The sequence below is a fragment of the Chelonia mydas genome, chromosome 18 (assembly GCF_015237465.2).
Source record: "Chelonia mydas isolate rCheMyd1 chromosome 18, rCheMyd1.pri.v2, whole genome shotgun sequence".
Taxonomy (NCBI): domain Eukaryota; kingdom Metazoa; phylum Chordata; order Testudines; family Cheloniidae; genus Chelonia; species Chelonia mydas.
This window is the reverse complement of record NC_051258.2, coordinates 14878652-14905783: the sequence shown is the minus strand read 5'-3', so window position 1 is coordinate 14905783 and position 27132 is coordinate 14878652. Positions and strand designations below refer to the sequence as shown.

General features: G+C 51.1%; 1 protein-coding gene across 4 annotated transcripts in view; it reads right to left on the bottom strand.

Annotated features, from left to right (window-relative positions):
• Positions 1–537: 537 nt before the first annotated feature.
• LOC102934807 (tyrosine-protein phosphatase non-receptor type 11) overlaps positions 538–27132 on the bottom strand; it is an 84193-nt gene continuing 57598 nt past the window's right edge. For 3 of the 4 annotated variants that reach the window (XM_027832389.3, XM_037881062.2, XM_037881061.2), the window contains exons 3-16: positions 17012–17206; positions 13860–14052; positions 13562–13681; positions 12795–12908; positions 12311–12407; positions 11546–11625; positions 10252–10407; positions 7704–7835; positions 6944–7098; positions 6428–6495; positions 5478–5629; positions 4593–4690; positions 2620–2743; positions 1673–2027 (exon numbers count right to left, since the gene is read on the bottom strand). In XM_027832389.3, coding sequence (XP_027688190.1) covers positions 2656–2743; positions 4593–4690; positions 5478–5629; positions 6428–6495; positions 6944–7098; positions 7704–7835; positions 10252–10407; positions 11546–11625; positions 12311–12407; positions 12795–12908; positions 13562–13681; positions 13860–14052; positions 17012–17206 — 1648 coding nt within the window. In that variant the 3' untranslated portion in view covers positions 1673–2027; positions 2620–2655. Of the gene's footprint in view, positions 2028–2619; positions 2744–4592; positions 4691–5477; positions 5630–6427; positions 6496–6943; positions 7099–7703; positions 7836–10251; positions 10408–11545; positions 11626–12310; positions 12408–12794; positions 12909–13561; positions 13682–13859; positions 14053–17011; positions 17207–27132 lie in introns of all 4 variants that reach the window. The other variant, XM_027832388.3, reaches the window with a different exon arrangement.

The following is a 27132-nucleotide window of genomic DNA, read 5'->3' as shown; positions in this document are numbered from 1 at the left end:
GCCAGGGACTCTTGGGTGATCTTGTCCATCCCCCCAGCAGACTACCACTGAAGTCTCAGCAGTAGAGGCCAGATGACAAATGCCTGCATAGCATCAGAGGAGAAGGAATGTGACGGGGGCCAGCCGTCCTTTGTCACTGTACAAACATCTGACTGCCATATGCTCCCCATACTTCCCTCTCCAAACAATGGCCCAGGTGGAGCCTGTCAACCTGCCAGAATCACATCCATTCCCACTGATTTACCTCATTGACTACAGTATCCACACATGTCCATCCCACGTGCAGCCCTTTAATACCCCTCACGTCCCCGCTTGCTGCCACATTTTACGCTGGAGGGTCGGGACTCTCACTCTGAAGCTGCTGGTTCAGAGCTAGCCCAAAACTGTTTGGGCCACTTGAGAGGGACTCTGATCGGGGTCTAAGAGGAGCAGGTTTTTTGGGTAAGAGGCCTGGCACCCACTGGCATCATACCCCCCTTCAAATGCCCATCGGTCACTTTCACAAGCATTTCAAACTTAAATAGAAAAAAAAAAACCTTTAGAATAGTCAACATTTATTAAAAGTGCAATAAAAATAAACTGTTTTCTTGTCCCTGTGACAAACGACTGAAGACGCCGGCCGGTAAACACAGCCCCGTTCCATCGGTGTTCTCTTTGTTCAACCCCTGCAGTGCTGGGAGAGCAGCTACTCCAGCACTGCAAGCTAAAGCCACTGCCCAGCACATCCCTTATCCCCCACAGCCAAGGAAGAACGTTTCTTTTTTCCATTATCAGCTGCCCAAGACAGGCTCTCCTGGTTTCAGCCCTGACATTCAGACCCTGGGCAATGTCACGTAGCAAGGAGTCCGGCAGAAAAGGAGATTCTTTGGCAGAGCGGTTTGCCGGCCCAGGGCTGCAAGAGCAGGAAGTGCTGTCAGTGAAAATTGAGGTGCGCGAACAGAGCCGGAATATTAACATTCCAAAGCGTGCTCTCTCTTTTCTTCTTCGCGGTGCTGTACAAATATTAATCATTGCCCACAGCTCCCCTATTTCGTATGCATAGCATTAGGCTCAGCAGACAAACATGGGGAAACTAACACAGGGCATCCAGCAAGACAGCAACAGAGTCAGGAAGAGAACTCAGCAGAGCTCTAAGCCCTAATGTGCTGATGGTACATGGGATGTTGCCCTCTGGTTGCCGAGTGCACAGATAAGTTACCTCCCTACTGCTTTTACCACCAGCTACAGGAGATCTATTTTAGCTCCCGCGGCAGAGGCCTGCGTTGGTAGAGATGAGGGTTCTCACGCTGGCTCCTCACTCACGTGCGTGTCAGAAACCGTGCAGCATGGGGATTTTGCTACCAGACAGACAAGTCCACTGCTCCACACTGCTTCTCTGCATGCTGCAATAGCAGGGGTTGCTCCAGGGCCAGGAGCTAGGCGCTTTGGCAGATTGCATAAGTGCCCAAGCCTAGCACAGCAGAAAGGAGGTGCATTTTCTAAAGGAATGAGGGCATTTACACAGCGGCTATTTGCACTATACCTAGGTCCAGTCCACATGCCCAGTCCATCTCTTCCATGGCAGTGGAGTTAACCCAAGACTCAGTTTAAACACCTCTAGCTGAGAAACGACCGACCTCATGAAGCCGTGAAGTGTAGCAACACCCCGGTGATTGTGCAGAGCAGACAAAGCTCCTAAACACGTTGTCATTTTATTTTAACTTTTTACAAAACCAATTTCTTTAAAAATTAAATTAATTTCTTTTAAACAAAAAAAAAAATAAAACTGAGCTTTTACGCCCTACAAACATCCGGAGGCACTTGCACATAAATATCGGCCTACGTGAAAAAGGGACCGGGAAAGGTCGCTCCTGTGAATAAGTTAGATTGAGGCGTGTTCCCGAGGCGAGGACTCTGCCCTGCTCAGATGCTTTCGGCATTTTGGTTCCTCGCTGGATCCAAGGTGCTTGAGGGGGTGCGGGGGCGCAAGGGTAGAGGGAGGCAGCGATGACAGAACTTGGCAAGTGTGGACGTAAACACTGTAAATCCTAAGATCCAAAAGGAGAGGAGAGAGGTGGTGTCAGCTATTATGTATAACGGAGTGAGACGCACACAGGAGAAAGACGATGCTCCCAGTACCCATGTGTATGTCTCTCTCACTGCGGGATGCAATCAGAGGGGTGACTGCAGCTCAAGCAGACATACCTGCATTAGCAGGACTAAAACCAGCAATATAGATGTGGTGGCACGGCTTTCAGCAACACAAGTAGGTACCCAGGGTTCTGGATGCCTGCGCTGAAGTCCATGTCTACTCACGCTGCAATCCCACCAGGCTGCAGTGTAGACAAGCCCTTAGAGTCTACACTAGGAAAACAACCTCAGCTCGTATTGTGGGTCTCATTCTAAGGCAGTTTTCAAAAAATATTTTTTTTTCAAGTCTTGCCCCATTTCTCCCCAGCCCATCACCAGCTGGGCACTGCCCAGGAGCTGCACAAACATTTTTAAGGTCTGTTAAACTGACTCAGAACATAGCTGGTTTTCCCTGGGTAGATGGGGCCATGCACTTCATGATGTCGAACAGGGACTAGAGCCAACAGAACCCTGGTGGGGTTTAGTGCCAACCTCAGAGAATGAACGTACCTGTGCAGCCTCCATCCAGCTCCCCTTCCGGCCCATTTATCTCCCTGCATTATTCATCCCTGAAACCTTTGAGCTTTTGATGTTCAGGTTCTCGTAGACTGTGGCTGAGTCATCATCATCAACCCTGGAAAGATGCACAAAGCCTTGCCATGAGTAACCTTCTTACTCTTGATTCCTTCCTCAGAGCAGGTTGCCTGGAGGTGCTTGAACAGAATTCCAAGCCTTCCCCCCCACAGCCTGGTAGACGGCAAGACCGGGAATTACCCCAATGCCCGTTTACACCCACACACTTCATGCCTGCCGTCCCTCAGACATTTAATGTACACACAAACTGGGCCCTGAACATTCATCCAAGATGCGAGCCTTTATATATGCATCCAACACTGGGACGTGATCGGAGTGAGAATATCACCCATACTTCCTATAGGTCTAAAGACAGGGCTGAGCGAAAACGATGGACTTTCTGGAGGGGGGAGGTGGATAGGAACCTGGATCCAGATCTGATTTTTGCAAACCAACCTTTTTTGGTTTGAATGGGTCCAACCAAAATCCCAGATCCAAGTAACCCCGAACTTCACTTGAAATCCAGCCCAGACTTTGTGAAACAATACACGATACGCAATATTCAGGAAGGAGGGAATAGTTTTCTTTGGCTTTGTCCCACCTGTGATCCCTCCCGACCTTCACCTTGAGATTCATTTAGAGTTTCAGATTCAAACGCAGCCAAGAGCTCCAAGTGAAACTGCCAAGATTTTGAATATTTAGACAGGTGCCCTCGGCCCAGCAGGGTCCATCTTGGATGAGTGAGTGGAGATACTCAAACCCTGCCCCTCCCATTCAGAAATTCCAAGACCAGAAGGAACCACTGTGACCCTCTCGTCTGACCTTCTGCATAGCACAGGTCAGAGAACTGCCCCAAAGTCATTCCTTTTAAACTAGAAAATCTCTTTACAAATGGTGGTTTTCAACCTGCAGTCCATGGACCCCTGGGAGTCCACAGACTATGTCTAAGATTTCCAAAGGGGTCGGCACCTGTGTTTGGAATTTTTTTTAGGCGTCCGCAAATGAAAAAAAAAAAAAAAAAAAAAAGATCGAAAAACCACGGCTTTAAAACAAAAAAAGTTACCAGTGGTGGCAAATCCATTGCTTATATGGGACACTCTCCCTGCTCATCACTCTCTTATCTAAAAGAAGAGAGATCAGTGTAGAACTTCTACTGTCCACAAAGGGCCTCAGCAGCACTGGATGAAGTGTATCCACCTAATGCTTTTTCACATGAAAAATGCAAACTCGGCAACCGCGAAAAATTTGGCAAATTCCCATTTGTTTCGCCAAATTGCTTTGGTGGAAAAAGACTAAATAAATAAATGAAAATTGAAATGTTTCATTTGGACATTTTCCAAACAAATAGCCTTGGTTTTTCAATTGGAACACCTGAGATTTTGTTTTTAAAATTCAACGTTAATAAAACGCTTGAAATCCAGTGTTTTGGGTGCCCCCAAATGAATTTTTATTTTATTGTTCAGAGTTCCCAGTGAACTGAAAAGTATATTATTCGCTCAGCCCTCTGCTTCTCCGGGCTCACACTCACCTCTCCCCGCAACTCATCCTGCCTACATGCCCGCTCTCTCTTTCTTGCGCTCTGTTCTATATTATTGCTACTCTTCTCCCCTCCTTCCTCTCTCCTGCGGCTCATGGGACATTTCCAAGAAAAAGAGCTTAAGTAATTGCCGACTGAACATCCCTACGGTAGCTGCAAAAATGGGATAGACCAGCAGGCCAGGGCATTGCTATGTTTGATAAATATTTACATGGCCAGTTATAGCCATTCTCCTCCCGCTAGTGCGCTTAGAAGTGGTCCCAGGTGGAAGGAAGCAGCTGCGTGAAAGATGGCGGCCACTGGGGGCTATGGTCATTCAGACCCATCTGCTCCCTGTCCAGTCAGTAATCTCCCTCCCTCCAAGCAAACTTACACAGAGACACGTGGTGGGGGCGGCTGCCCTTTGGCTCTGGCTTTATCCATAGGAGGGTGCCGGATATTCAGGTAGTCTCGCTCTTTCCTCTTATTCCTCTGAAAGAGAGAGAAAGCAAGGAGATGAAATTTCCACCAGAGGCAAGAATGGAGGCACTGTCTGCAGAGCAGATCTTCTGCCCTACAGGCAGGTAGCAAGAGGGGTGAGTTAGAGGTGTGGAAGAGGTTTTCCCACAGAGACATTTCCACAGCACTGGGGAAGAGCCCAGCTTCCCAAGTCTGAGATCCTGAAGAGAAGAGCGGAGGTGAACACAGCTGGAAGGAGGCATGATCCTGAGCCCCAGTCCCCTAGCCTCTCTTCGTAAGAGCATCACCTGGCATTTCCTCTTGCTACAGAGGAGGATGTGTTTGGAAACTACAGGGGCTACTCCAGGTGCACAGCAGACCCCAGACCTAACAGGGAGGGCTCGTGGTTCCATGGACGAGAGAACACTTGAGGCTCACGAAATCACTATGTCTTTATAGTAAGATTTCTCCCAATTTCACTATTAACCAGAGCTGGGCCCAAACCCATCCTCCCTGGTTCACACCTGGGAGCTGGATTTGGATCCAAGTTCATTGCTGGGAACTGTGTCAATCCACACACAAGTTCAGCAGCTTGGAGAAGGCTGGGCTCTGACCTGGATTTCTAGCGCTTGGGTTCAGCGTGTCCAGGTCCAGGATTTGGAGTCATCCCATGACAGAGAGAAGCGGCTCCATTCAGATCTGCTGTTCTGACCGGGGAGGATTGGTTCAGACCATATTCTGCCATTGAGCCAATTCCCACCGATAGGCCCAACATCACTGGGCATTCCAGCCATGCCTCTTGGGCAGGAACGGGACCCACCTGCTCTTCTTCTAGTCTCTTCTGCTCGGTCTCAATGTACTGCTGAACAGCCATGTAAACGAACTTGTACTGCGCCTCTGTCTGCACCATGCCAGATCGCTGCCTGCGCACCATCTGGATGGTTTTGGGGATGTCGATGTCACAGTCCAAACCTGCTCGAGAGGGAGAAGCAAAGAATCAGGAATTGAGTGAGATTTCGGGGAGGTGGGGGGAAGACAGTCCCTCCCTCTCCCCCGGATCACCAAACACAGACCCACCTCCTTGGAGCGGCTTGGATGCCATGAAATTAACCCTTCTGCAAGACTCCGGTAGGGTTTAACAGGGAAGGACGACCTATCTGCAGGTGTCTGGAACTCTCCTGTAGAGCACGATGGAGAAGTCTATCCTTGCTATATTGCTCTGGAGGATGACTCGCAGAGCTTCTGGAAAGGAGATTCTTCTCCATTACCTCCTAGAGGCTGGTGGAATGATTTCTGGTGAGGCTGGTGGGCGTGAGCCACACCTTTCCATAAGGAAAGAGGGCTTTAAGAAGGCACTCTTGGAGAACTGGCCCCTCTGAAGCCAATGGCAGAACTCCCAGTGAGGCCAGGAGCTCACCCTCCATTTCAACCAGAGCTTGCTGGGGCCGTTTGGGCCAACTTGCCTGTTTCGGGAGGCAGTGGATTTCTTCCCCATGAGGCAGAGCGCTATTGCCCCTTTGCCTGCCAGCCCAGAAGTGGAAACGTTACATTCCAGTGGGGTAAGAGGCCTTTCCCCAGCCCTTTTGGTATGGGCTTTGATCTGAAAGTATCTAGAGACGTACAGCCGAGCTGAGCCCATTGGCCAGAGATCTTCAAACTCATTGCACTTGTAGGGGGATTAGGTTAGACTATACTGCCATTCTGCAACCAAAGGGAACGCCCTGGGGACAAGGGGGAAGCTAATACCATGGGACAGATCAGTTGCCATACCTTGCCTGTGAATAGTATCCACCAGGATATCAATCACTATGATCGTGCCTGTGCGTCCTATTCCAGCGCTGGGGAGAGAAGACAAGGAGGGATCAGTGTGCGAAAAGCCACAATGCCTCCCCAGACCCTACATAACTAGCCAGTTCAGTGCATGCCCTTCATCGGCACATCAAGCCCATCGAAGCCGGTGTCTGGAATATTTGCTATAAAGACGTGCCAAAGCAGAGTCCTCAGAGAAGCATAGTCCAGTGGTCTGGGGAGAGAACTGGGAACTCAAACCTCCCCAGTTCTAATCCTGGCTGTGCCACAGACTGCCTCCATTTCTCCATCTGTAACAGCCCTAGAGAAGTGCTAAGTATCGGCACTACACTAGGGGACGAGGGAGGCTCATTTCAAGGCCTTGACGCAACAGATTTCACCTCTGGTCATTATTGGCTCACATGAGCAACAGCCCCCTCCATCCACACAGGGACATTTTCACCACTGGCCACCGACACAACCCCACCGGGTGCATACCTGCAGTGCACGACAATCGGCCCAGAGTCCGGAATGCTTCGCTGTGCTCGGTTGACTTGGTCCAGAAAGCTGAGAACCCCTCCTGGCTCGTTGGGGACCCCGTGGTCTGGCCAGCTGAAATACTGATAGTGCTTTACCTGTCTGGGGTGCTCCTCCTATAGGACAGATAGCCCGGTCGCTTGGTTAGAACACCCCATGTGCCACAGACACTACAGTGCACGCACACACGCCCCCCCAGAAGAAGATGGTCCCTGCCCCACGGCGCTTACAATCCAAGTGTAAAATGAGAGAAAACTGATCGGTACAACCTAGAGATGGGGCAGAGGGACTATTCGGCTAGGATAGAGCCCATCTGCGTAGCCACCCAAGTGAATAGGAGGGTGCTGACAAATGCAAGGGATGGATGCTTTTCCTGGGGAGGTCAGGGAAGTTCTGCCCCCATGCCGATTGCACCGATCCTTGTTTGGGAAACTCTCTCACAAAGCCAGCAGAACGCCAGTGCAAAGGCCCGGTAGGACAAGCAGCATTCCTGGCAATGCGTAGCTCCAGAAGCATGCACACAACCAGAACCCGACGGGTCTAAAGGGTAAATGAATACAAGAGCTGCAACCACTGGGGCGATACCAGGAGGAACCACATCGATAAGATAAATATTTCTACAACGGTGCAAAGCTACAGGCTGGCTGCCTCTCCCCCGCCACAGCTCTCTGGGAGAGTCCTGTCCCAGCAAAAGGAGCAGGAGAAATGAGAGGCCTCTCACCCGGTCTGTCCGCGTGATCTCCAGCTCCCGGAGGTAGTAGCCCTGCGCCTCGCGCTCGCTCACGATCCGCACGCAGATGTGGCCGTACTCCTTGGTGCAGTTCTTATCAGGCCAGTAGCGGAAACATTTATTCTGAAGGGACAGGGGAAAATGCCATTAAGGGGCTCTGCTCATCATTCAGGACCGGGGAGCTGGACGGGAACCCCCTTAGAGCTCAGCAAACTGAGCCTGCTGTACCGGGACCGCGAGAGCTTGTTGAACTCCATGCCGGTGGCTGGGTCAGCAGCAGCAGGGACATCCGGCTCTAAAAGCGTGAGCTGCTGCTGCTTGACCTCGAGGACCAAGTTCTCTGAGCCAAGGCTGCAGAATATTCCTCAACCTCAGCGTGTGACCCAGCCTCCGCTAGCAGGGGACAAAGCGCCACCCTGAGCAGGTGTGGGTTACACCAGCACTTCCATCGTACACAACTAACATTAAGGGGAACCCTCACCACAGATGAATAGCACCTTCCCCGCCCAGAAATCCCACTGACTGCAATGGGGTTCCTCGTGCAGTCACACACTGAGCAGGGCCAAGTACTATCCCCATTTTACAAACGTGAAGGCAGGGAGATCCACAGCACTGATGGGATAAGTGACTTGCCCAAGGTCACACCATGAGGCAGTGGCTGAGCCAGGAAGAGACCCCAGCAGCACTGACCCCCACTCCACAACCCCTCCTGCAAGAAATCGACTGATGGTTCCTGCAAGGAGGCAGCGGCTTGCAGGAGGTTAAAGAATCCAGAGTTTGATTGGGGTGGAGATCCCCACGCCCTAGCCACATTGCCCCCATGGACCCTCCAGGGGAAGGTTTCTTTGGCCTGCAGGACAAATTCCTAAAGAAGGCTAATCTCACAGAAGGTCCCTTTCCCCCTAGAGATCACATCTATTCTACCCCTGGCCGCTCGCAGTCCTGTGTGCGCACAGCTCTGCCAATCCATTTCAGTCCTGACCTGCAGCACCCCCTGCTGTCCCAGGTGCAGTTACATGGGTCACTCCATCACTCCAGAGCCATCCCAATGCACTATGCTGCTTGCCAACATCCCATTCTCTTCTAACCCATTAAAAACCCCTCCAATCTCCTATTTTTGTACTGTATTAAGGCCTTGCCTATACTAGAAAGGGTTTGCTGGTATAGCTGTTGACTAATATATGGTGGGCTAGCACATATCAGTCACAGTACCAATCTGTATTATCCGCACTGTACATAGATCAGCACACATTAAGCACATAGTAGTTATATAGCCTGAACTGACCTATGCTTCTTATACAACCCTGCTCACTTATGCTAAATATCCCATAACACCTTGCATTTGCTGAAGCAAGCATTTGGCACAAGCAGATAGGAAACTTGTCAAAAATCAAGACACATTCGTTCTAGGTGTTAGTACAAGCTAGGGAAGTACTTCCATGGACCAGCTTCTGAAATGCCAGGATCCAAAACAAAGGAAGGAAGGAAGGAACAGAACAACATAGGGAAGTGGGACAAATTGAGGGGTTGGAGTTTAGTGACAGTAAACTTGTGACTTGTTAAATCATCGTATAAATAATACCAGCTGAAATGTGTAACTTTGGGATCACTCCTGCGTAAGGTGAATGTAACAACGCTGCACGAGGCAGCTTCCCGGAGACTGGCCCCGTACAGAACCTCTTCCTGTGCTAGATTATTATTGGCTTGTAGCAACAAACATGCTTGGTCTCTTGAATATATTTCTAACACACCAACGTGCAGTCAAGCAATTGACTAAACAATTTATCAACCAGCTATAGTGGGAAAGTCTTCTAGTTCAGACACAGCTGATACCAGCACAAGAGTGCTTTCGTTGTAATAGTCTCTACCACTTTCCTTAATAAAATAAGCTATTTTGGGAAAAGCACTTTGCCAATATGACTGGATCGGCACTAGGGCTTTTACTGTATACATTTTAAAACAAAACAAGACACAAAACAAAACAAAAAACCCACCACCCTAAGTGGCATTGATATACCAGCAAAAGTTTCTAGTGCAGACATAGCCTTGGTAACCCCTCCTTAGCAGTGGAGCCAGTTCTGGTTAGCGGCCCTAGTGTCACGTTCTTCAGGCCTTCCCCACCTCTGAATGCAGACAGAGCATAGACAAGTTGTACAATTCTAACTCACCACAGGGACGTGCTGGCCGCCGCTTCCCGCAGCTCCCATTGGCTGGGAACAGAGAACCGCGGCCACTGGGCACTGCTGGGGGGGCGGTGCCTGCTGATGGTCAATGCCAGCAAAATGTCTCGCAGCCCACAATCAGATTACCCTGATCTGGTAATGGGCCGCAGGTTGCCCACCACTGCCGTAGCTGCACTAGACCTGCTTTTGACTATTGCCATTAGTTGGTTATCCTGAAGGCACCAGGTTGAGGCTCCACAAGTCAGAAGTTTTCCCCACCCAAAATTGTCTGGCCAACAGGAGGGATGAAATGCACCTGGAGGGCAAGAGGTTCCACAGACAATGCACGGCCAACAACCTGCAAACCAAGTACCCACCCTGCCCCTCTCCACTTCCTTGGTCGTCATGACTATGACATGGGTGTTTTCTTGGTACACCATGGCCCAGAAGTCGTTCACCGTCGTCTGCAGGCAGCCTTGGGTGGCAATGTAGACTTTGCAATGCTCCGAGCTCCTTCCATCTTCGGGTATGCTCTGGGTGTGGCAAGGAAATAGGAGTGAGGGACCAAGGACTGCCCCAGTGCAGCCCTGAGCTGGGAAGACAGGGGGAGTCCTACAAGACATGGCTGCCTGGCACTGCATGAGCTCTCCCGTGGAACATCTGCCACCTGATGCTAACAGGCTTTCCTCTAGGGATCAAGCTACAGCAGACCCCCGGACACAGAAATCGTTCTGCTTGCAGTTTCTAGATACCCCCTCAATGAGGCACCCTCTGCCAGCTGTGACCTCTGTAGGGCCTTATTACCATTTGCTCAGTGCTAGGTGCAGGTCACAAGACAGCTGCAGAAGTTCTGGTTGTATCAGACAGAAAAATAAGTGACCCCATCGCGTGGCGAAGGCTAGGGGCTTAAACACCTGAGCTGTTCCTGGCTAGAAATCTCGCTCCAAATTGGTTTCAGCTCCCAGCCGAAAATGAGTTTGACCCAGCAGACAACCTTGTGCAACACAGCCATGTTGGCAGCCCCCGCTCAGGGAAGGCCAGGGTTGGGCATTGAGACTGGAGTCGCTGTGCAGGGGCGGCCAGGACACGGCACCCACCAGCAATAAGGTCTGGAAGCACACACGCAGTTCACAATAAAGCCAAGCGACCCTCCTTCCCGCCCCCCGGATGCACTGGAGCACTCCTGCTCTCTGCACCAAAGCCCGGCTGCTATTTCTGGCCACCCAGAACGACAGCGGGCCTGGGCGCTAATTATGTGGCTCTTGGACCTCCCTTGAGGCAACCTGACAAAGAGACAGTTCCATAGCTCCAGAGAGGCCCACAGGGCATTAGGCTTCTGAAGAAAGGGCTACTAAAAGCAGCAGCTTCTCCTGCCAGATACAGACTGGAAGAGTCTCTCTGGCTGCCGAGAGCAGCCCATAGGCGCCTCTTACCCTGCCAAAGAGGCAGCTGGCTAAAGAACTGGTGGGGGAGTATCAGGAAACTGCTTAGGGTGCAGGAGGATTCTCAGCAGAGATGGCATCTGGCCTGTGATCAGCAAAATACAGGGATTCGCGCCGGGCTTCCCCTTGTGGCAGTATCATTCTTGGCGCCGCTGCACCCGCTCACGGGCAGCGAGAGGCAGCCTTGGGCCGCCCCACCCGCGAGAGCCACCTTTCCCTCCTGACGTACCTTGATGTAGTTGGCGTTGATGTAGTCTGACCCTGGCAAGCTCTCGTCAACGTCTCGGAGCGCAACCCGCGTGGTATCGACTGCGTGGGAAGAGAAGCCACATTCGAGCCACGCGCAGAAGCATCACTGCGCGGCACGCCGGGCCCCAACCGTTTACCCGCAGCAGCTCCCAGCAATCCATTAGATCATTCACACGTGACCAGCTGGTTATTTCAGGGCTGGGGCTAATTGGGTCCCACTCCAAAGTGGAGAGAGAAGTTCCCCTAGTGAGGCATCCAGGCAGCCCATTCTGCCTGGGGTACGCCACAAACCCATAACGAAGGCCAGACGCCGGGGAGGTGCTCCGATGCTACCTGATGGACACAATGGTACAACCCTCGAGCGGGTCTGATTTCCCCGGGGCTTAGCTCTGGCTTCATGCGATTTTTGGCCAACGCCAGCGAGGCTCAACTGAGCTCTGGGCTCATTTGATCTCTGGGTACAAAGTAACAAAGGTGAAGGAGGAAAAACCATTTGCCACAGTCCCTGGGATGCGGAAGTGCGGAGTTCAGGAAAGTGAGAGAAAGGGCGCTGAACTAACCAGACCCCAGCTTGGATTCGACAGGCAAAGCCCATGTTCCTTAGCCAACGGGCAACGATTCACTGGTATGTGACTATTAGGCCAGGACCTCTAAATGCCATGCAATCCCAGCCCTCAACAACACAGGTCAACTGTCCCCAGAGAAGCTCGGCGGCTAGAAGACATGACAGCCAGCGTCTCCTTACAGGGGAGGATGTTCTTGTAGCGATTCTTCGCTTTGTTCTCCACTCGCTGCCCTTCCTTCCTGGGGTAGAGGAGCTTACACTCCTGCTGCTGCAGCATCTGAGGAGAAGGGGACACGCGAGTGAACAGGGACACAGGAACAAGGGGCTCTCAGATACCAGAGAGGGATTGTGGGGTGGGGGGGGTTCCTCCAACATGGTATTGAAGAGCCAGGGAGCCAGGAGGGGGCTCCTCAAGAAACAAGGAATGGAGAAGTGGAGGGTAGGACGAGGAGAGGGATCCCACAAACACGGCATGGGTGGGAGGAGGTGCGGGGAACTCCCTCAGATAGGGCAGGGCAGCCAGTTTGGGGGGGGGGGGGTGGCGTGGCGCCTCCCCTCATGCTCACACACTGGGCAAGCCTGATATTTCAATGCTGAATTCACATCCTCTGCGGGGAGGGGGAGGGGAAGGGGAAGGGGAAGGGTAACAGCCGCACTCCTGTACCTCGAACTCTTCCCAGAACCCTTGCTTGGCCTTCTCGCTGTGATCCGCCATTTTGTTCAGCTCCTTCACTCGGTTTTCGATGTTGGCGGCGTTGATGCGCGTGGCGTTAAAGGGCTGAAAGGCAGGGCAGGGTCAGAACACAGAGAGAGACGCCCCGTGACACTGGGACTCCGCTCTTACAGGGGGCCCCTGCTCCCTCTGCCCCCCAACTCGCTAGAGGATGCGCTTCCAAGCCCCCCCGCCCCCCCCCCACACACACACATACTCCCGCCTCTTCTGCTTGATCCTGCAGTTGTAGTGCTGGGCTAATGGCAGAGTCACATGATGTGCTCGAGTAGGGCAGTGGGGGCTGGGGTGGAACCCGCTATCTGCTACCCCAGGCAGAAAACCAGGTGCTGCAGTTCAAAGACTGTAGCAGACAAAACTCCGCCTGTGGACTAGCCACGAGATGGTGACAAAAGCATGGTGTCACCAAGGGTCACTAATACAGCAAGGCTCAGGCCAGAGGCATGTCATGGCATAACGTAAGAGGTTCCAGGCTCAAACCCCCGAACTCTTGCACTTCCTAAAGCCTTTGCACTGTTTGAGTGGGAGAAGCCAGGCTGGGAAGCAGAGACGTCTTATGGGAAGCGGCTACATGGACACCAGAGGGAATGCAAACAATGATCCAGTGGTAAAAACAGGGGATTGGACGGAGCACCCCGTGACGTGTTCTTGGGAGGGTTAGTTAGTTCATGTGTACCAAGTCCACGCTTATTATTAGTCACCTGTTTCAGATGAACCACAGCTCCAGATTTCTCCACCATGGGGTTTTTCTTGTAGTGCTCCACCAGGTCCGTGAGAGTGTCGAACCTCTCGCCTCCTCCAACATCATACTTCCCATCTGGCTGCGGGAGGAAGTGGCGAGTTATTAGCGTGATCAGAGCATGCGCCGTGTGCCTGATCCAACGCTCACTGGTGTCAGTGGGACTTTTCCCACTGGACTCCGGGGGGAGCTGGACGGGGCCCGAGGAGAGCAAAGATAACCAAATTCCCCATCCTAACAGCCAGTTCAGGGTTTCCTACCTGGTAACGGATCATCACATGAGTCACCCGTGGCTTCCGGTCTCCAGTCTCCATCTTGTCTTCATTCGTCAGCACTGATAAGACAAAGTCCCCTGGTTTGCTTTGGCTCTCCCGCACCAGAAAGCTCCCTGGCTTGCCTTTCTCCGTCAAGAGCTTCTCTGCCTCTTTGCCAGTCAGGTGCCCATGGTACCACCTGGGAGAATGGAGAAGGCAATCAAGGTGGAGGCGAGACACACAGATATAGCAGCACTCGAAGAGAAAAGATTTGCCTCCCTAGAGACAGGTGGTGGTTCAGATGCCACGAAGACTGGGCCAAAAACTTTTATAATGCTACCTAGCTTCAGCTTTTATTGCAAACCCCAGGCTCGAACCAGAGAAGACAGAGCAAAGAGTTGGGAACCTCTCTACCTAAACCCAGAAAGAGTGCTCCCATGAGCTCCTGCAAAGCGGGCATGCTAAGTTTATACAACTATCCTTGCCACTCACGAGACACTGCTTTTACAGCTCTCATCCCCACTGCCTGCCGAACTGGGGAAAGTCCCCAGCTTGGAATAGTTTAGGAATAAAACCCCAGGGACATTGCTGCTATATGGTGCAATGGCACGTCAATACTTCACCCGGCTGAGAGGATGCAAACATCAGGACTTTTATTTGCCCCACAGGACAAATACAAAAACAGCAGTAGCTTAAGATAACACATTGGCTTAATATACTAATTTATCCCTCTGGGATCAGCTCCTCATTACTTTACAAGTGACATCCGTCTAGCAGATCTCATTAGGGAACATCTATATTTAAAGAGACACACAGCAGGACACTCATAACTAGCAGTCTTTGGTCAGCAAAAGACCCACAAGTGGAATAGCAGAGGTTGCTGCAGCTCAGGAGTGAGATGCATTGGTAGAGTGCACCCTGCGGGTCTGGGCATGATTTGCACAATAAGCCCACTAGCTCCAGTTAGCACCGTTCAGCCACTCACTTTCCTGAGCACCAAATTCACCTGGAGATTTAAGAAAACTGGAGACAAATCACTGATGAGCCTTCTGCTTTCTGCTGCGCTGAGAGTTTGGGAAAACAGCAGGATTTGATCCGCTCCAGGAAACGAAAACACCTCTCTCACCTTGCACAGAATTACCTTCCTCCGTGTCACCCTGCTTTTAAAATGCAAGCCCCTGATTGCTCCATACCTCCTCCACTAGATGGCAGCTCTAACATGCTCCGGGCAGAGGGACACAAGCGCTAGCTAAGTAAGAGCACCTGCTGAAATCGCACTTTGCATCTGAGAGCCCAGCACTTCACAGAAGTGGCCATTTCCCGCACAGCGGTTACGTTACTGCCACCTCGTGAGTCCGAAGTTAGGCTGGCCGAGCACAGAACACCATTCCTCCCAGCCCTACGCCTCGACTGGAACATGCTGCTTTCATTCCTGGACTCATTTGTTCACTCAGGTCCAGCAGCCTTGTTAGTTTAGCCTTGATCACGGCAGGATGGTCCAGTGGTTAGAGCACTAGCCTAGCACTTGGAGACCCACGGTGTGTTTCCTGATCTACCTCACACTTCCAGCGTGACTTCGGGCAAGTGTCCACATGCCAGTGCTCCCACCGTAACCCTCCTCCTTTTCTCCCAGTCTGTCTCATCTGCTTATATTTACTCTCTTCAGTGCGGATGCTGTCTTACTGCGTGCGTACAAAGCCCAGCACAATCCGGCCTCTCATCACTTCTCTGCCTCGGGGCATCTGGTGCCCAAGCTCAAAACAACAACTGGACAGTGTCTCCGGGCAGATGCCACTTGGTTCCCAGTTTGATGAGGTTGGCTCCTGGCCTGCAAGCCAGGCTGCCAGGAATTCAAAGTGGCCCAAAATATCTTCCAGGGACGATGCAACGGCATCACGTCATGTCTCGGCAACTTTGTCCCAGAGGACAACGGTTATGGAGTGGGAGCTAGCGAGGCCGATCCTTCGGAGCAGGCTGTGATGACAGCGATTTCAGCCACGGGCTGTGGGGCACCTGGAGAGCAAATCACTTCACACCGGTTTGAGACTGTATTAGGATTACACGTATGGGTGAATTTTATTGCTGCTGAAAGTGATAGAATGACAGGACTTTGCTAGAGCGAGCCAGGCACTGCGCACGCTTCCCACACGCTGCTCTGCAAATGTGCCTCAATCCCCGTTCCCAGCACCCTCTGCTATTCCAGAACCAGATCCCCATCCACATCTGCAGCCCCCGCCCCCCCCTTGTATTGCTGGACCTGGGACCCATTTTCCTTAACGCTGGAGACGCATAGTGCTGGCAAGGAGCGGACACCCTTTAAAAAAAAAAAAAAAAAAAAAAAACTTTCACCATGCCAGAGTTTCTTTGGAGGGAATCAATACGAGGGGGGTTTCCACTTCTCCAGGGCTTCTGCTAGCGTTTGCTGCTTCTCATGCTGCAGGATGGAATGAGCAACTAACCCATCTTAGCAACCAGGCAGCACAGGAACCGGAGGGACTTCCCAGCCCCTCAGCCGGGGCAGCTCACATGATAGCGCACGGGGAGTGGAGCTGCCATTTCAGGAAGTGAGACTGTCCCGCCGCCTGACTGGGGCTGCTAAAGTTAGAGTAATTAGGGGCCATAAGTGGCATCTCCGCCTGCCTGCCCATGCATTTCCCTTTCTGGTCCAGGCAGGCCAGCTCTTTGGGGGCATGTGACACTGGGGGAAACTCAGGAGCGGAAATCAGAGCGTGATGGTCATGGGGGCGGGGGCACTAATCTGGGACTCATGGGAAAGTCTGAGGTTACTGGAGACAAGTTTGCAATTCTACAGAAGTCAAAGGGATTCCCAGTGTTACAGGTTCTCGGTCTGGTTCTAGCAACTATCACAAGGGGCGGCGGGGGTTGGGGGGGGGGGGAGGGGGAGCCAACACCATTCTGTCCTTGCCGCACTGCTAAACAGGAGGGGGAAGGGATCACGAGGGTCTATGTGGGCAGCTTTCAGGCTATGAAACCCAAATGTACCCAGTTTGGGGCTCCATTCCAAACCCAGCCCGGGTGCATGGTTAGCCTCAGAGCAAACCTCCCCGAGCACCACAGTGAGTGATGCTTGGGGATTTGCCCGGCAGGTTCATTGAGAGGTGCCCCGGCCGGGTGGCAGGCAGAGAGCAGCAGCTCACCTCTCGGAGGTGGGGTCCTGGCAGTTCAGAGGGTATTTCAGCTCAATGACGTTGCTGTTTTTCTCCCGCAGCAGCCCCTGCTGCTCAGTATAGTACTGAACCAGCTCGGCCAGGGTGGCAAACTTCTCCCCTCCATAGAGGTCGTAGTAGTCTCCGGTGTTCTGGATCTTAATGTGGGTCACCTCATCATTTCTCCTGGTGGGGGAGAAGACAGGACATTGTATCAGTGCGAGAGGGACCACAGCACACACGGGCAGTGAGCTTTGGAGTCCAGGGGCCCCGGTAGAATTCAAACCTGAGGTAATCGTAACAAACCGCTCTTATCTAGCGCTCTTCATCAGCAGATCTCAAGAGGCTTTACAAAGGAGGCTGGTACCCCCATTATGCCCATTTTACAGACAGGCAAGCAACTCCCTCCCCGTGCCTCAGTTTCCCAAGTCAGTCAGCAGGCCAGTGACAGAGCTGGAAATGGAACCCAGGTCTCCCAAGTCCCAGGCCAGAGTCCTGCCCACTAAGCAACACTACCTCTGCTGATACACCCACATTAATAGGCATCCACATCACCAGGAGTCAAATCGCACAAACCTCACATCAGATAATCAGTATTCTTTTCCCCAGCAATGCTCCCATATAAAAGCACCTCGGGGCCTGATTTTCAGAGGAGCTGGGCATTTGCTTCTCCCATCAACTTGGGCCCTACAGATGCTGAAGAGCCCCAGAGGCTTCTGTACTTGGTTCAGATTACGTTTTCTCCTTTCTAACTCCAGTTCCAAGATCTACTGCTCCCTCCCCCAGTTAGTGCATCTTGGCGACCGCTGCTAAGGGACGCTGGTGCACGTGTGTGACCTACCAACCCCAGGTTCAGAATCTGGCACCTCGGGACAGAGCGAGGATGATTGCTTCCTAGCACCCGAAGGACATTTATTCAGGACACAAGACACAACTTGTGCACAAATTCTGCATGCTTGCTCCAGGACTGAATGAGCAGGGTGTTACTAGATGCAAGTGCAACCCACACACCTCCTGGGTGTGGTGTTCTGTCCCATCTAGTTGCACTGAGACCACTTCGAGTTAAACGAGTCTGCTCTACAGCCTTAGCTTTTAGCTCATGCAGTGGAGGCTCACACACTGAGCTCCCGGAGGTCCCAGGTTCAATCCTGCCTGCTGACGACCGGGCTCTGTCAGCGTTACACAAGCAGGACCGAAGTGCAACAGCATTGTTGCACAGGACCCAGGACTAGATGCAGGCCAGGATTCAGGTCCGCTGGCAGAGCTGCACAGGCTCCATCTTCACAGCCCACGGCGGCAAGCAGGCTCCGAGCCCAGATGGACAGGCTCGTGTGCCAATGCTAAAAATAGCCCTCCCCTCTGCCGAGGCTTCAGAGAGCAAGTTACAACTCCAAAGCACTGTTGACACAGCTGTTCTCAGGGTGGTAGCACAACCCGAGTTGGTCGACACAGGCTGGGAGGCTCGCCTCCATGGGCTGTGCCAGAGGCCCTCTCGCCCAGCGCAGGAGGAGAAAGAAGCGGATGCTGCAGAGCGTGGCTGGTGCCCATTGCTGGACGTGGGAGGGGAGCCTACGACAGGAAGAGCAGGATTCAGATCCCATGCACTGGCTGTGACTTGGGGAGAAAGCTTCCAGCCCAGGTGTGACCTGTCTTGGAAAGGAAAGCGACGACCCGGCCTTGGCTAGAGTCCAGGTCCCCACCACTCCTCAGCATTAAAAGTCTAATACAGGAGCTCCTCACTTAACGTTGTAGTTATGTTCCTGAAAAATGCAACTTTAAGCGAAACGATGTTAAGCGAATCCAATTTCCCCGTAAGACTTCTGGTACACAGTGATGATGATTCTGAAGCTTGGTTGAGGTGGAGGAGTCGGAGGGTGGGATATTTCCCAGGGAATGCCTTACTGCTGAATGATGAACTGGCAATTGGCTGAGCCCTCAAGGGTTAACTCTCCCACTCTACAAGGCAGCTGGAAAGGAGGGAAGGCAGACAGAGACACACACACCCTGTGTGTGTTTGAGAGATAGAGATGCGCATTTCCCCTTTTAAGTATGAAGAGTGGGGTCAGAAGTACACTGCCTTGTTAATTAGATCAGCAAGCTGAGACCAGACGCTGCTCCCTCAGTCTGTGTGTCCCCCCTGCTCTATGGAAGATGGGGTAAGCGGGGTGCAGGAGCAGGGGGTAGGAGGACACCCTGACATTAGTCCCCCTCTTCTTCCCCTCCCCGCAGGCAGCTTGGGGAGCAGCTCCAAGGCAGAGGGCAGGAGCAGCACATGGCAGTGGGGGAGGGACAGCTGAACTGCCAGCAATTGAGAGCCTGACCAGCTCCACCAGGACGCTCTTCCTGCAAGCCGTGGACAAACGACATTAGAAGGGACCATTGCACAATTTTAAACGAGCATGTTCCCTAATTGATCAGCAATGTAACAACAAAACAACGTTAACGGGATGACTTTAAGCAACGAGTTCCTGTAGATAAAAGCAAATAAGCAGCAGAACGTGGACAGAGCTAGATTTCATTCTCTCCTTCCCCGCCTCCCCCATCCCAACCTCCAAAGCCATCGAGCCAGTTGGCCACTCCCGACTTTGCCACTTGCTGTGCCCTGGTGTCTGAGCCCCAAGTGCAGGTGTTTACTGGCTTCTTCCAAGGGCCCCCTCAGCCCTTGTAAAACCCAGCCAGCTCCTGCCACAGCTCTTGCTGCCCTTTCCGAGAGGCAGGCTAATTGCATTTTAAATGCACTTAGCAGCAGCCCTGCTGAGCTCATCCCTGGTGGCTGGGAGCCTGTCGCTGAGAGAGAGAGAGAGAGAGAGAGAGAGAGGACAAGTGGCTCCTGGCCTCTATTTGTTGCCAAAGCAACTGCTCCAGCAAGAGGGAGGAGACCTGGGAGGTGCAAGGGGTGGGCTAGGTCATGCAGAAGAGAATCACCGGCTTCAGAGAACACAGAATTACAAGGGCACGACGTATTCGTATTCTGCGCGGGGTCGAACGGAACGAGGAGCCATATCCAAAGCCCACGGACCAAACGCGAGTCCTTCCCTTGGTGTCGAACAGTCCCTGGGCAAGACTGCTTTCAACAGGTCACCCCAGAAGGGGGCTGCGTGTCTAGGAGTGAAGTTGCAAGAGGAGTGGTTGCGGGTTGTGCACTGGAATAGCTATATAAACGCTGATACTGCACCAGGGCAAACTCCCAGGCTAGAGGCACCGCACTTCTGCGAGATGGGGCTGGTACCAGTGCGGCTTAGCCACGTAACTCACTCGGACAGCCGCATTAGTACAGGCCCAGTTCTGCACCAGGCCTACAACGAGACTTTGCAGCAGTGTCTTCCATCAATTTAGCTGCTTCCGTGCCAATTCCTCTAATCTAGACAAGCCCTTGCAGGCTGAGTTTTCTTCGAGGGGCTACTTCCAGTTCTTTTGAGTGAGGAAGAAAGCATCCATCACTGTGTAGACGGGCTGCGGGGGAGTCAGAGGATGCAGGGTACAGCAGGTTGATCTACACTACTGTGAGCCTGTGCAAGCGTGCACACGATGGCCTGCGGTGTCTCCAGCCAGCAATGGAATGGAATGAGCGCCAATGGAGTGAAGTCAGTTTGCATCACTGGATGATCTAGCCCCATTTTGCTGGCCGTTTTTTGGCCTAGACTTGGTCCTCGGATGGGCTTCCAGCCTAGAGTCACTCCATCCATGGACAGCACAATCATTTCTGCATCTAGGGACTGTGATATCAAAAGGGAGGCTTGGGACATGGCTGCGGCTGGAATCAGAGGCGGAAAGGAGGGCGAACTCGTTACACCAAATACATGTCATTTAATCATCATCATCAGCAACAGAGGAATGACGTGACTGTCAAAGCCAATGGATTTTGTGAAAGAGCATCTCTTATTCAGGTCCCACTCAGCGGGCAAGTCCCTTTTGAATGCACATAGCTGCATTCTTTTAGATCAATAAAGCTATTCAAGAAGTGCAGATGAGTTTTAAGTGCCATCAGCGTTGCTGAACCCTCGGTGACTGACTTCCAGAAACGCGGCAGTAGCCACATGTTCTCTAGCCGCTCCGCTTCCTCGAAGATTCGTCAGCTGCCCGCATTAGGCCAGATCCTCCACTGGCGTAAACCAGCGTAAGCTCCACCGGCAAATTCCACATTCATTGTGGAGCTGTGCCCATGAGCTGGGGAGCTCGGGCCGTTTAACTTCGATTTTGCCACAGGAGGAGACGTTTCTTAAGCTAGGAAGAATGCTGCCATGAGCGGACCAGTTGAAAAATCCACCCTACGCGCCTGTAGAATTTTTGGCCCAACAATACATAAAACCCACCTCTGGAGAGGCCGGCACTGGATGCCTACTCCCGATACATCACACACAGTGAACAGAGGCTCACAATGGCGAGTGGTGAATTTTAGTCTGACCTCCTATCATCTTTCACCCAGAAACCCCATATACCAAGCACAATAGCACTAGTTAGACCACAGCATTTCAGTCCTCAAGAAACTAAACGGCCGGGTGCCAAGGGCAGAGCAGGAGAGACCGTTTTGAAAGGCCTGGTGTTTTGATGGAGTTACTGGGACGTGCTTAACACCGGTCTGTAACTATGGCTTGAATCGGACCTGTTCGGAGTCTGTTCTAGTTGTTCTATAGACAGAGCCTTAAAAGTTTGGGAGCATTTGGATCTAGAGTTTAAGTTCAGTCCATTATAAGAAAAGAGAAGCCCGCTGTTAAACTCCGCTCCGCTCGGTGCAGATGACAAACCCCGCTCTCAGAAGAGCCGGGCTGTTCCGACGCTCAGGTAAATTGCTGCTGTGGACATGCTCGGGAAGGGTTTCCAAGGTGATTCAGGGCCAGCTTTTCAAGAGAGATGGAAAGTCTTTTCAAAGTCTGTCGCCAACTGTGGTTACTCAGCCCTTCAAAAACACCCTGACCATAATCAGAGATGGTAATCGTCACCACACGCGCTGGAAACATCTTTAGTGAGAGAGGCAGAGAGTGAGCGTGGGTTAAAATCAGACCTTATCAACCCTTATGCAAAGCGAGTTTGTGCGTATAAAGGCATCAAGGGGGGGGGGGGGGATCTCTAGGCTACGCTTCCCAATGTGACAGCATAGCCAGGCAAAAGTTTTGTTCTAAATTGGGCAGCATCATTACTGATCCAATCACAGCCGGCAGATGAAGCTCGCCAGCCGTTTCATGCCTGAGGCTGGACGTGAAGAGCCTTTGCTCAGCACAGAACACACCGGATGGAAGCCACATCTTTGCCATTTGGCCAGACGCTCTGAAGTTTCCTTCATTCCACTGCTCCCTCCCCACAACCCAAGCCCACTAAAAACCTACAAAGCCCCCGTTCACTGAAATCCTCCCCCCACCCCGGTCAAAAGGCTGCTCGCACTGCATGGATGCAAAGGGAAAATGGACAATTGGGGCCCTTTATCCAGGCAGCCCTCAAGGTCATGCTTAGCACAAAGGGCATTGAGGGATTTCATCCCCCTGCCCCTCCTTTTGCAACTTTAAAAGTCTCACTGAGCAGCTTCAAACTGGGCCACAGACCCCTGATCCCAGAACAACATCCTCACCAATGCAAAGACCTGGCCTGACGAGAGAGAGAGAGCAAAGCCGAGATACGCGGCTCACCCAGTGGCATCGCTACTGATGGACAAAGTGGACATTGTTCTAGCACTCGGACGCAGCACTGTTTGCTAGCAGAATCCAACTTCTCTGGAGATCTAAGAGTCAGCAAGTTCAAAACTCTGAGCCAAATGGTGCGTCCATGCCAAACTTCTCTCATGAGAAACCCTGATAATCTGTATTACAATGGCATATCTAGAGACCCTGTTAGAGATCAGGGCACCACCATGCTAGGCATCGCATAAACAGAGACTCTCAGTCCCTGCCCTGAAGGCTTTGCAATCTACTTAGACATAAAAGGAGAGAGATATTTTTGCATTTTTACTTCTATTCTACAGGTGAAGAACTGCAGCACAAGGAGATAAGGGGACTTGTGTAAGGTCACAAGAAATGGGTGCCCGAGCCAGGATTCAAAACAAGATCTCCTGAATCTGGCCACCCTTCCTTGCATAACCTTCACATCAGCAGCAGCTTCTCACATGTAGGACGAGCAGCAATGCCTGGAAGAGCCCTACCAGGGAAAATAATTCTGTCTTACGTGTTCTGCTAATGAAGTGGGGATGCAGCCACCCACCAGTATTCAGAACAACTGGGTGAAACTCACTGTGGGTGGTCAAAATGTTTTGCGTGAGCTAAGAGCTCACCCAAACCCTCCCCACGGTCCCAGAGTGACCCACAACCCCTTTTTTAAATGGCTGAAAATATTTGGGATTTTCTTTATAAATTAGATTTCCTCCTTGGGAGAAGTCGCTCTCCGTGCGGTTTCTTAATTGGGCCAACGGAGAACAGCCTCCAGGCTTCCAGAACAGCCTCATTAGGTGTCCAGGCAGATTTCTAGACCAAAGACGCTCAGATTGGCGGGCTCCTGAATCGGATAATTTTTGGCACCAAAGGCAGAAGAACTGGTCTACGAGTCAAAACATGAGCCACACTTGGCTGCTGTCCCCCCAAAGTATTTTTGGTCACGTGTTTCATCGGGCAGAGCCACAAAGGCAGCCTAAAACTTATCAGGCAACGTGTGACCCCACTTGCAAAAACACCAAAATGTTGCCTATGCAAAGCAGGAAGAGCCTCCCACGTATTTTAGAAACTTGGTTGAAAACTTGGCCCTGCTCAGACAGTAGTTTGGGTTCTCAGCAAAATGCTCAGTTCTCTACCATTGCATCATGCCGAAGAGAGCCGAACGTTATTCTCTTGCCTTTTGGGAGGCACGTCCAACTGGAGAGAGAGAAGTCAGAGAATTAAATGGCTCCGGAATGGACTTGAGCGTTGTCATCCAGGCGGTTAATGGTTCCAATCCAGGTCGGGTGCGTGAAGGCTAGAACTCACCACCCCCCAATGTCCCAGGGGCCGATGTGAAATCGGTTGATGTTCTCAGCCCTCCTTCCCCACTGGATAGGTGTCCACAGTACAGCAATTTAGCAGAGAGGCCAAGGATCAAAAGGGCGTGGAGAGTGGAGGAGTCTCTCCCCCGAGAATCGGTCTCTCCCGCTGAGGTTCAAAGCACACGTGAGCCTGCGCCGTGGCTGCACCTGCTTGTTTACTCAGAAAGACCCTCTGGCGTCTTTCACCAGCACTAGATTCGCTTGTGGGGGGCCGGAACCTTTGGTGATCCATGCTATAGAGAAATCCCAGCGTTGAAGCACTTCCCTTCTTTACAGGCCCATCCAGACCACAGGTGCCCCTCAGCCACACTGAATTAGCTCCCTCTCAGCCTCATCTGTTTCTCAGTTCACCAGGCCCCAAACCAATATCCACAGTCACGTGGACCTGATGCGATCTCCTCCTTCCCACCAGCTAGCATGAGGCAAGGTGGGATGGCTTCACGCAATAGCCTAACTTGGATGGGCACTTCTCCTGCAGTCACGACATGGGGTAATTATGGAATGGGTGCAGATGGTTCAATCAATGCAGGCTTCAATGGGGGCGGCAGGAGGGTAGCGGAGAGTTCTCCCATCCCGCTACCCACCATTCCCAAGATTTCTCTGCAATGGACAGAAGAGAGTATCCCAGGCAGAACAAATGTAAGGCAATTAGTGAGCTCATAAGTGGACAGTGGTTTCTCCATGGGGTTTGTGCTGCATAGATTCTAGGCTTTTGTTTTCTGCTCCCATCCAAGCTTTCCATACAGAACAAGCTCCCTGCCTCCAAAGTAACACTTCCCCCACTTTGCTGGTCAAGCCAGATTTGGGAAAACAAAATTCATGATTCAGAGGAGGCATTTCCAGGATGTACCAAGGTATCAGGCAAACCACAGCCCCAAGTCAAACTTGTAAAACAAGAAATAGTAGCAAAAAGAAAAAAAAAAAAAAAAAAGAAAAAGCATTTAGGCCAAACTCTCTGCTGGTGACACTCCACTGAGTTCCTTGCAGTTACATCCACAGAGAGTTTGGCCCTTTATAAGACAAAACAGGATTTTTATCTACTTTTCATCAGGTGAGAAACCCAGCCCTCGAGAAAGATAGTCTTGCAATTAAGGCACTTGACTGAGACTCGGAACAGCTGGTTTCTAATCCCAGCTCTGACACAGACCTCGTTTGTGACCTTGGGCGAGTCTCTCCGTTCCCTATCTGTAAAATGAAAACAACACTCTTTGTCTGGCCTATTCAGACTGTAAACTCTCTGAAGCTGGGACTGGGTCTTACCAAGCATACATATATTGTGTTCTCGGATGGGACCTTTAGGTGCTAACATACTAAGCTGCCATGACAATTGCTTTTTTAGATGTTTTCTCAAGATTTCTTGAATTCCTCTTTCAGCCCCTTCTTTCCTCCTCATTCTATCTATACTCTTGCAAACAAACAGTATCTCCTCCGTGACAGAGCTTGATTTGAACCCTGCAGTGTGTATATGTAATTCATATGACAGAATCCTAAATTCTGTCTCTTTGGTGATAGATTTAATCAGTCAAATACCAGGTGGAGAGTACTTTTACAGCTTTTTGCAGGGAGGAAGGGGAAACAACCTATAAAATCCAGTGTCTAGCTAACAATAACAGTGTCCTACAGAAGTGTTAATAGGGACATCACTATGGGAGAGAGATGCACTCTAGCAAGATTTTATTACCCAGAAGCATTTTCTATTGCATGCAGCAAACCTAGATAAGATCTGTTCCCATAAAATGTGACCTATTTACCAAGTTAATAGGGTCTCTATTAGGTGCTTTTAACAGATGTGTGTTACCGCTGTGGCCCAAGGCCAGCTGCATCTCAGGAAACTTTCAAAATACTGTTTCCCCTTGTTTAAAGTTATTTACAGAGAGCTGACTGATTCTGTAAATGGATCCTTGCTTTTCTCAGAAGTGATTCTAAATATTTGGATGCTTCAAAAGGCCAGAGACACGGCTCTAAGCACGCACCACAGTTCCCACATGAGAACAGAGGAGGCCTAGCACAGCCCGGGGTCTCTCCGACTTGCCAAGTAGCTTCCATCACATCACGCCTGATATAAGAGGCTAGTTCTGTTAAGAGCCATTATTGAGCTTTAGAAGATTGGGTAGCAAAACCCTAATTAGCATCCAGTCCTTCCTTTGAACCAATAAGACAGAGTTGTGATTAAGCGTGAGGTGAAAACAGGGCTAGCTTTTATGGTATTTTTAGAACATCTTTTAATCGGGACTGCAATATGCAAATATCCTCTATGCAAATCAACACTAAGATGACTGGCTGAGCAACTTCTGATGTCACCATTCCACACCTCCCACCCTAACATTTTCTATAACTGTCCTTCAACTCAAATTAAGTTTTACAAACCTGTGAAAGTTTAATAAACAAAATCTTTCCCAAAGTGCCCCATTGTTCCCCAAGACGCTGGTCTCTACTGGCTTTCTGTGCAACTGTCATAAAATAGGAACGCTTGGCTTGTTGCCAGGTCCCTGTGAAAAGGCTCCACTTCCCATAACCCACACGAGCCAGTCCCTGAAAGGGTAATTCAGCACTAAGTAACCCACGGATGTGTGCACAGTCACCTTGTCATCTGTATTCCCCTAGCACCTAGATACCCTAACAGAGATCAGGATCACACTGGGCAAAACACCATACAGACCCAGAATAAGATAACTCATGAGAAACTTGTATATTATCTCCTCCTTAATCCGAGTATGAGGGTCACTGCTCCATTTCTTCAGCTAAAGTTGCAAGACCCTTTCCGTTCTATGCTGAATCAAATATTTATGTATAGCTATTATTAAATGTATTCTGTTAGCACTGCTGAAGTACACAGAGCTTGAGACAGCCTCAGTTAATAAAAGGTTCAGTACTAACAGATCCATGTCAAAAATAAAGACTGCTCAAGAAAACAAACTTCTCCTGATACTGGAAGAAGAGGGGCTTGCAATATCCCAAGTGTGGCAACATGTTATACTGACTAGCTGAAAACGATCCTAAGAGAGGGGCGGAAGGAAAAGAACCGAGATGGGGCCATGGAAGATTCTTTTTGTATTTGTCTCCATTCAGATTTTTCACTGATTTGGAAAGAACTAACCTGACTCACTCAGAA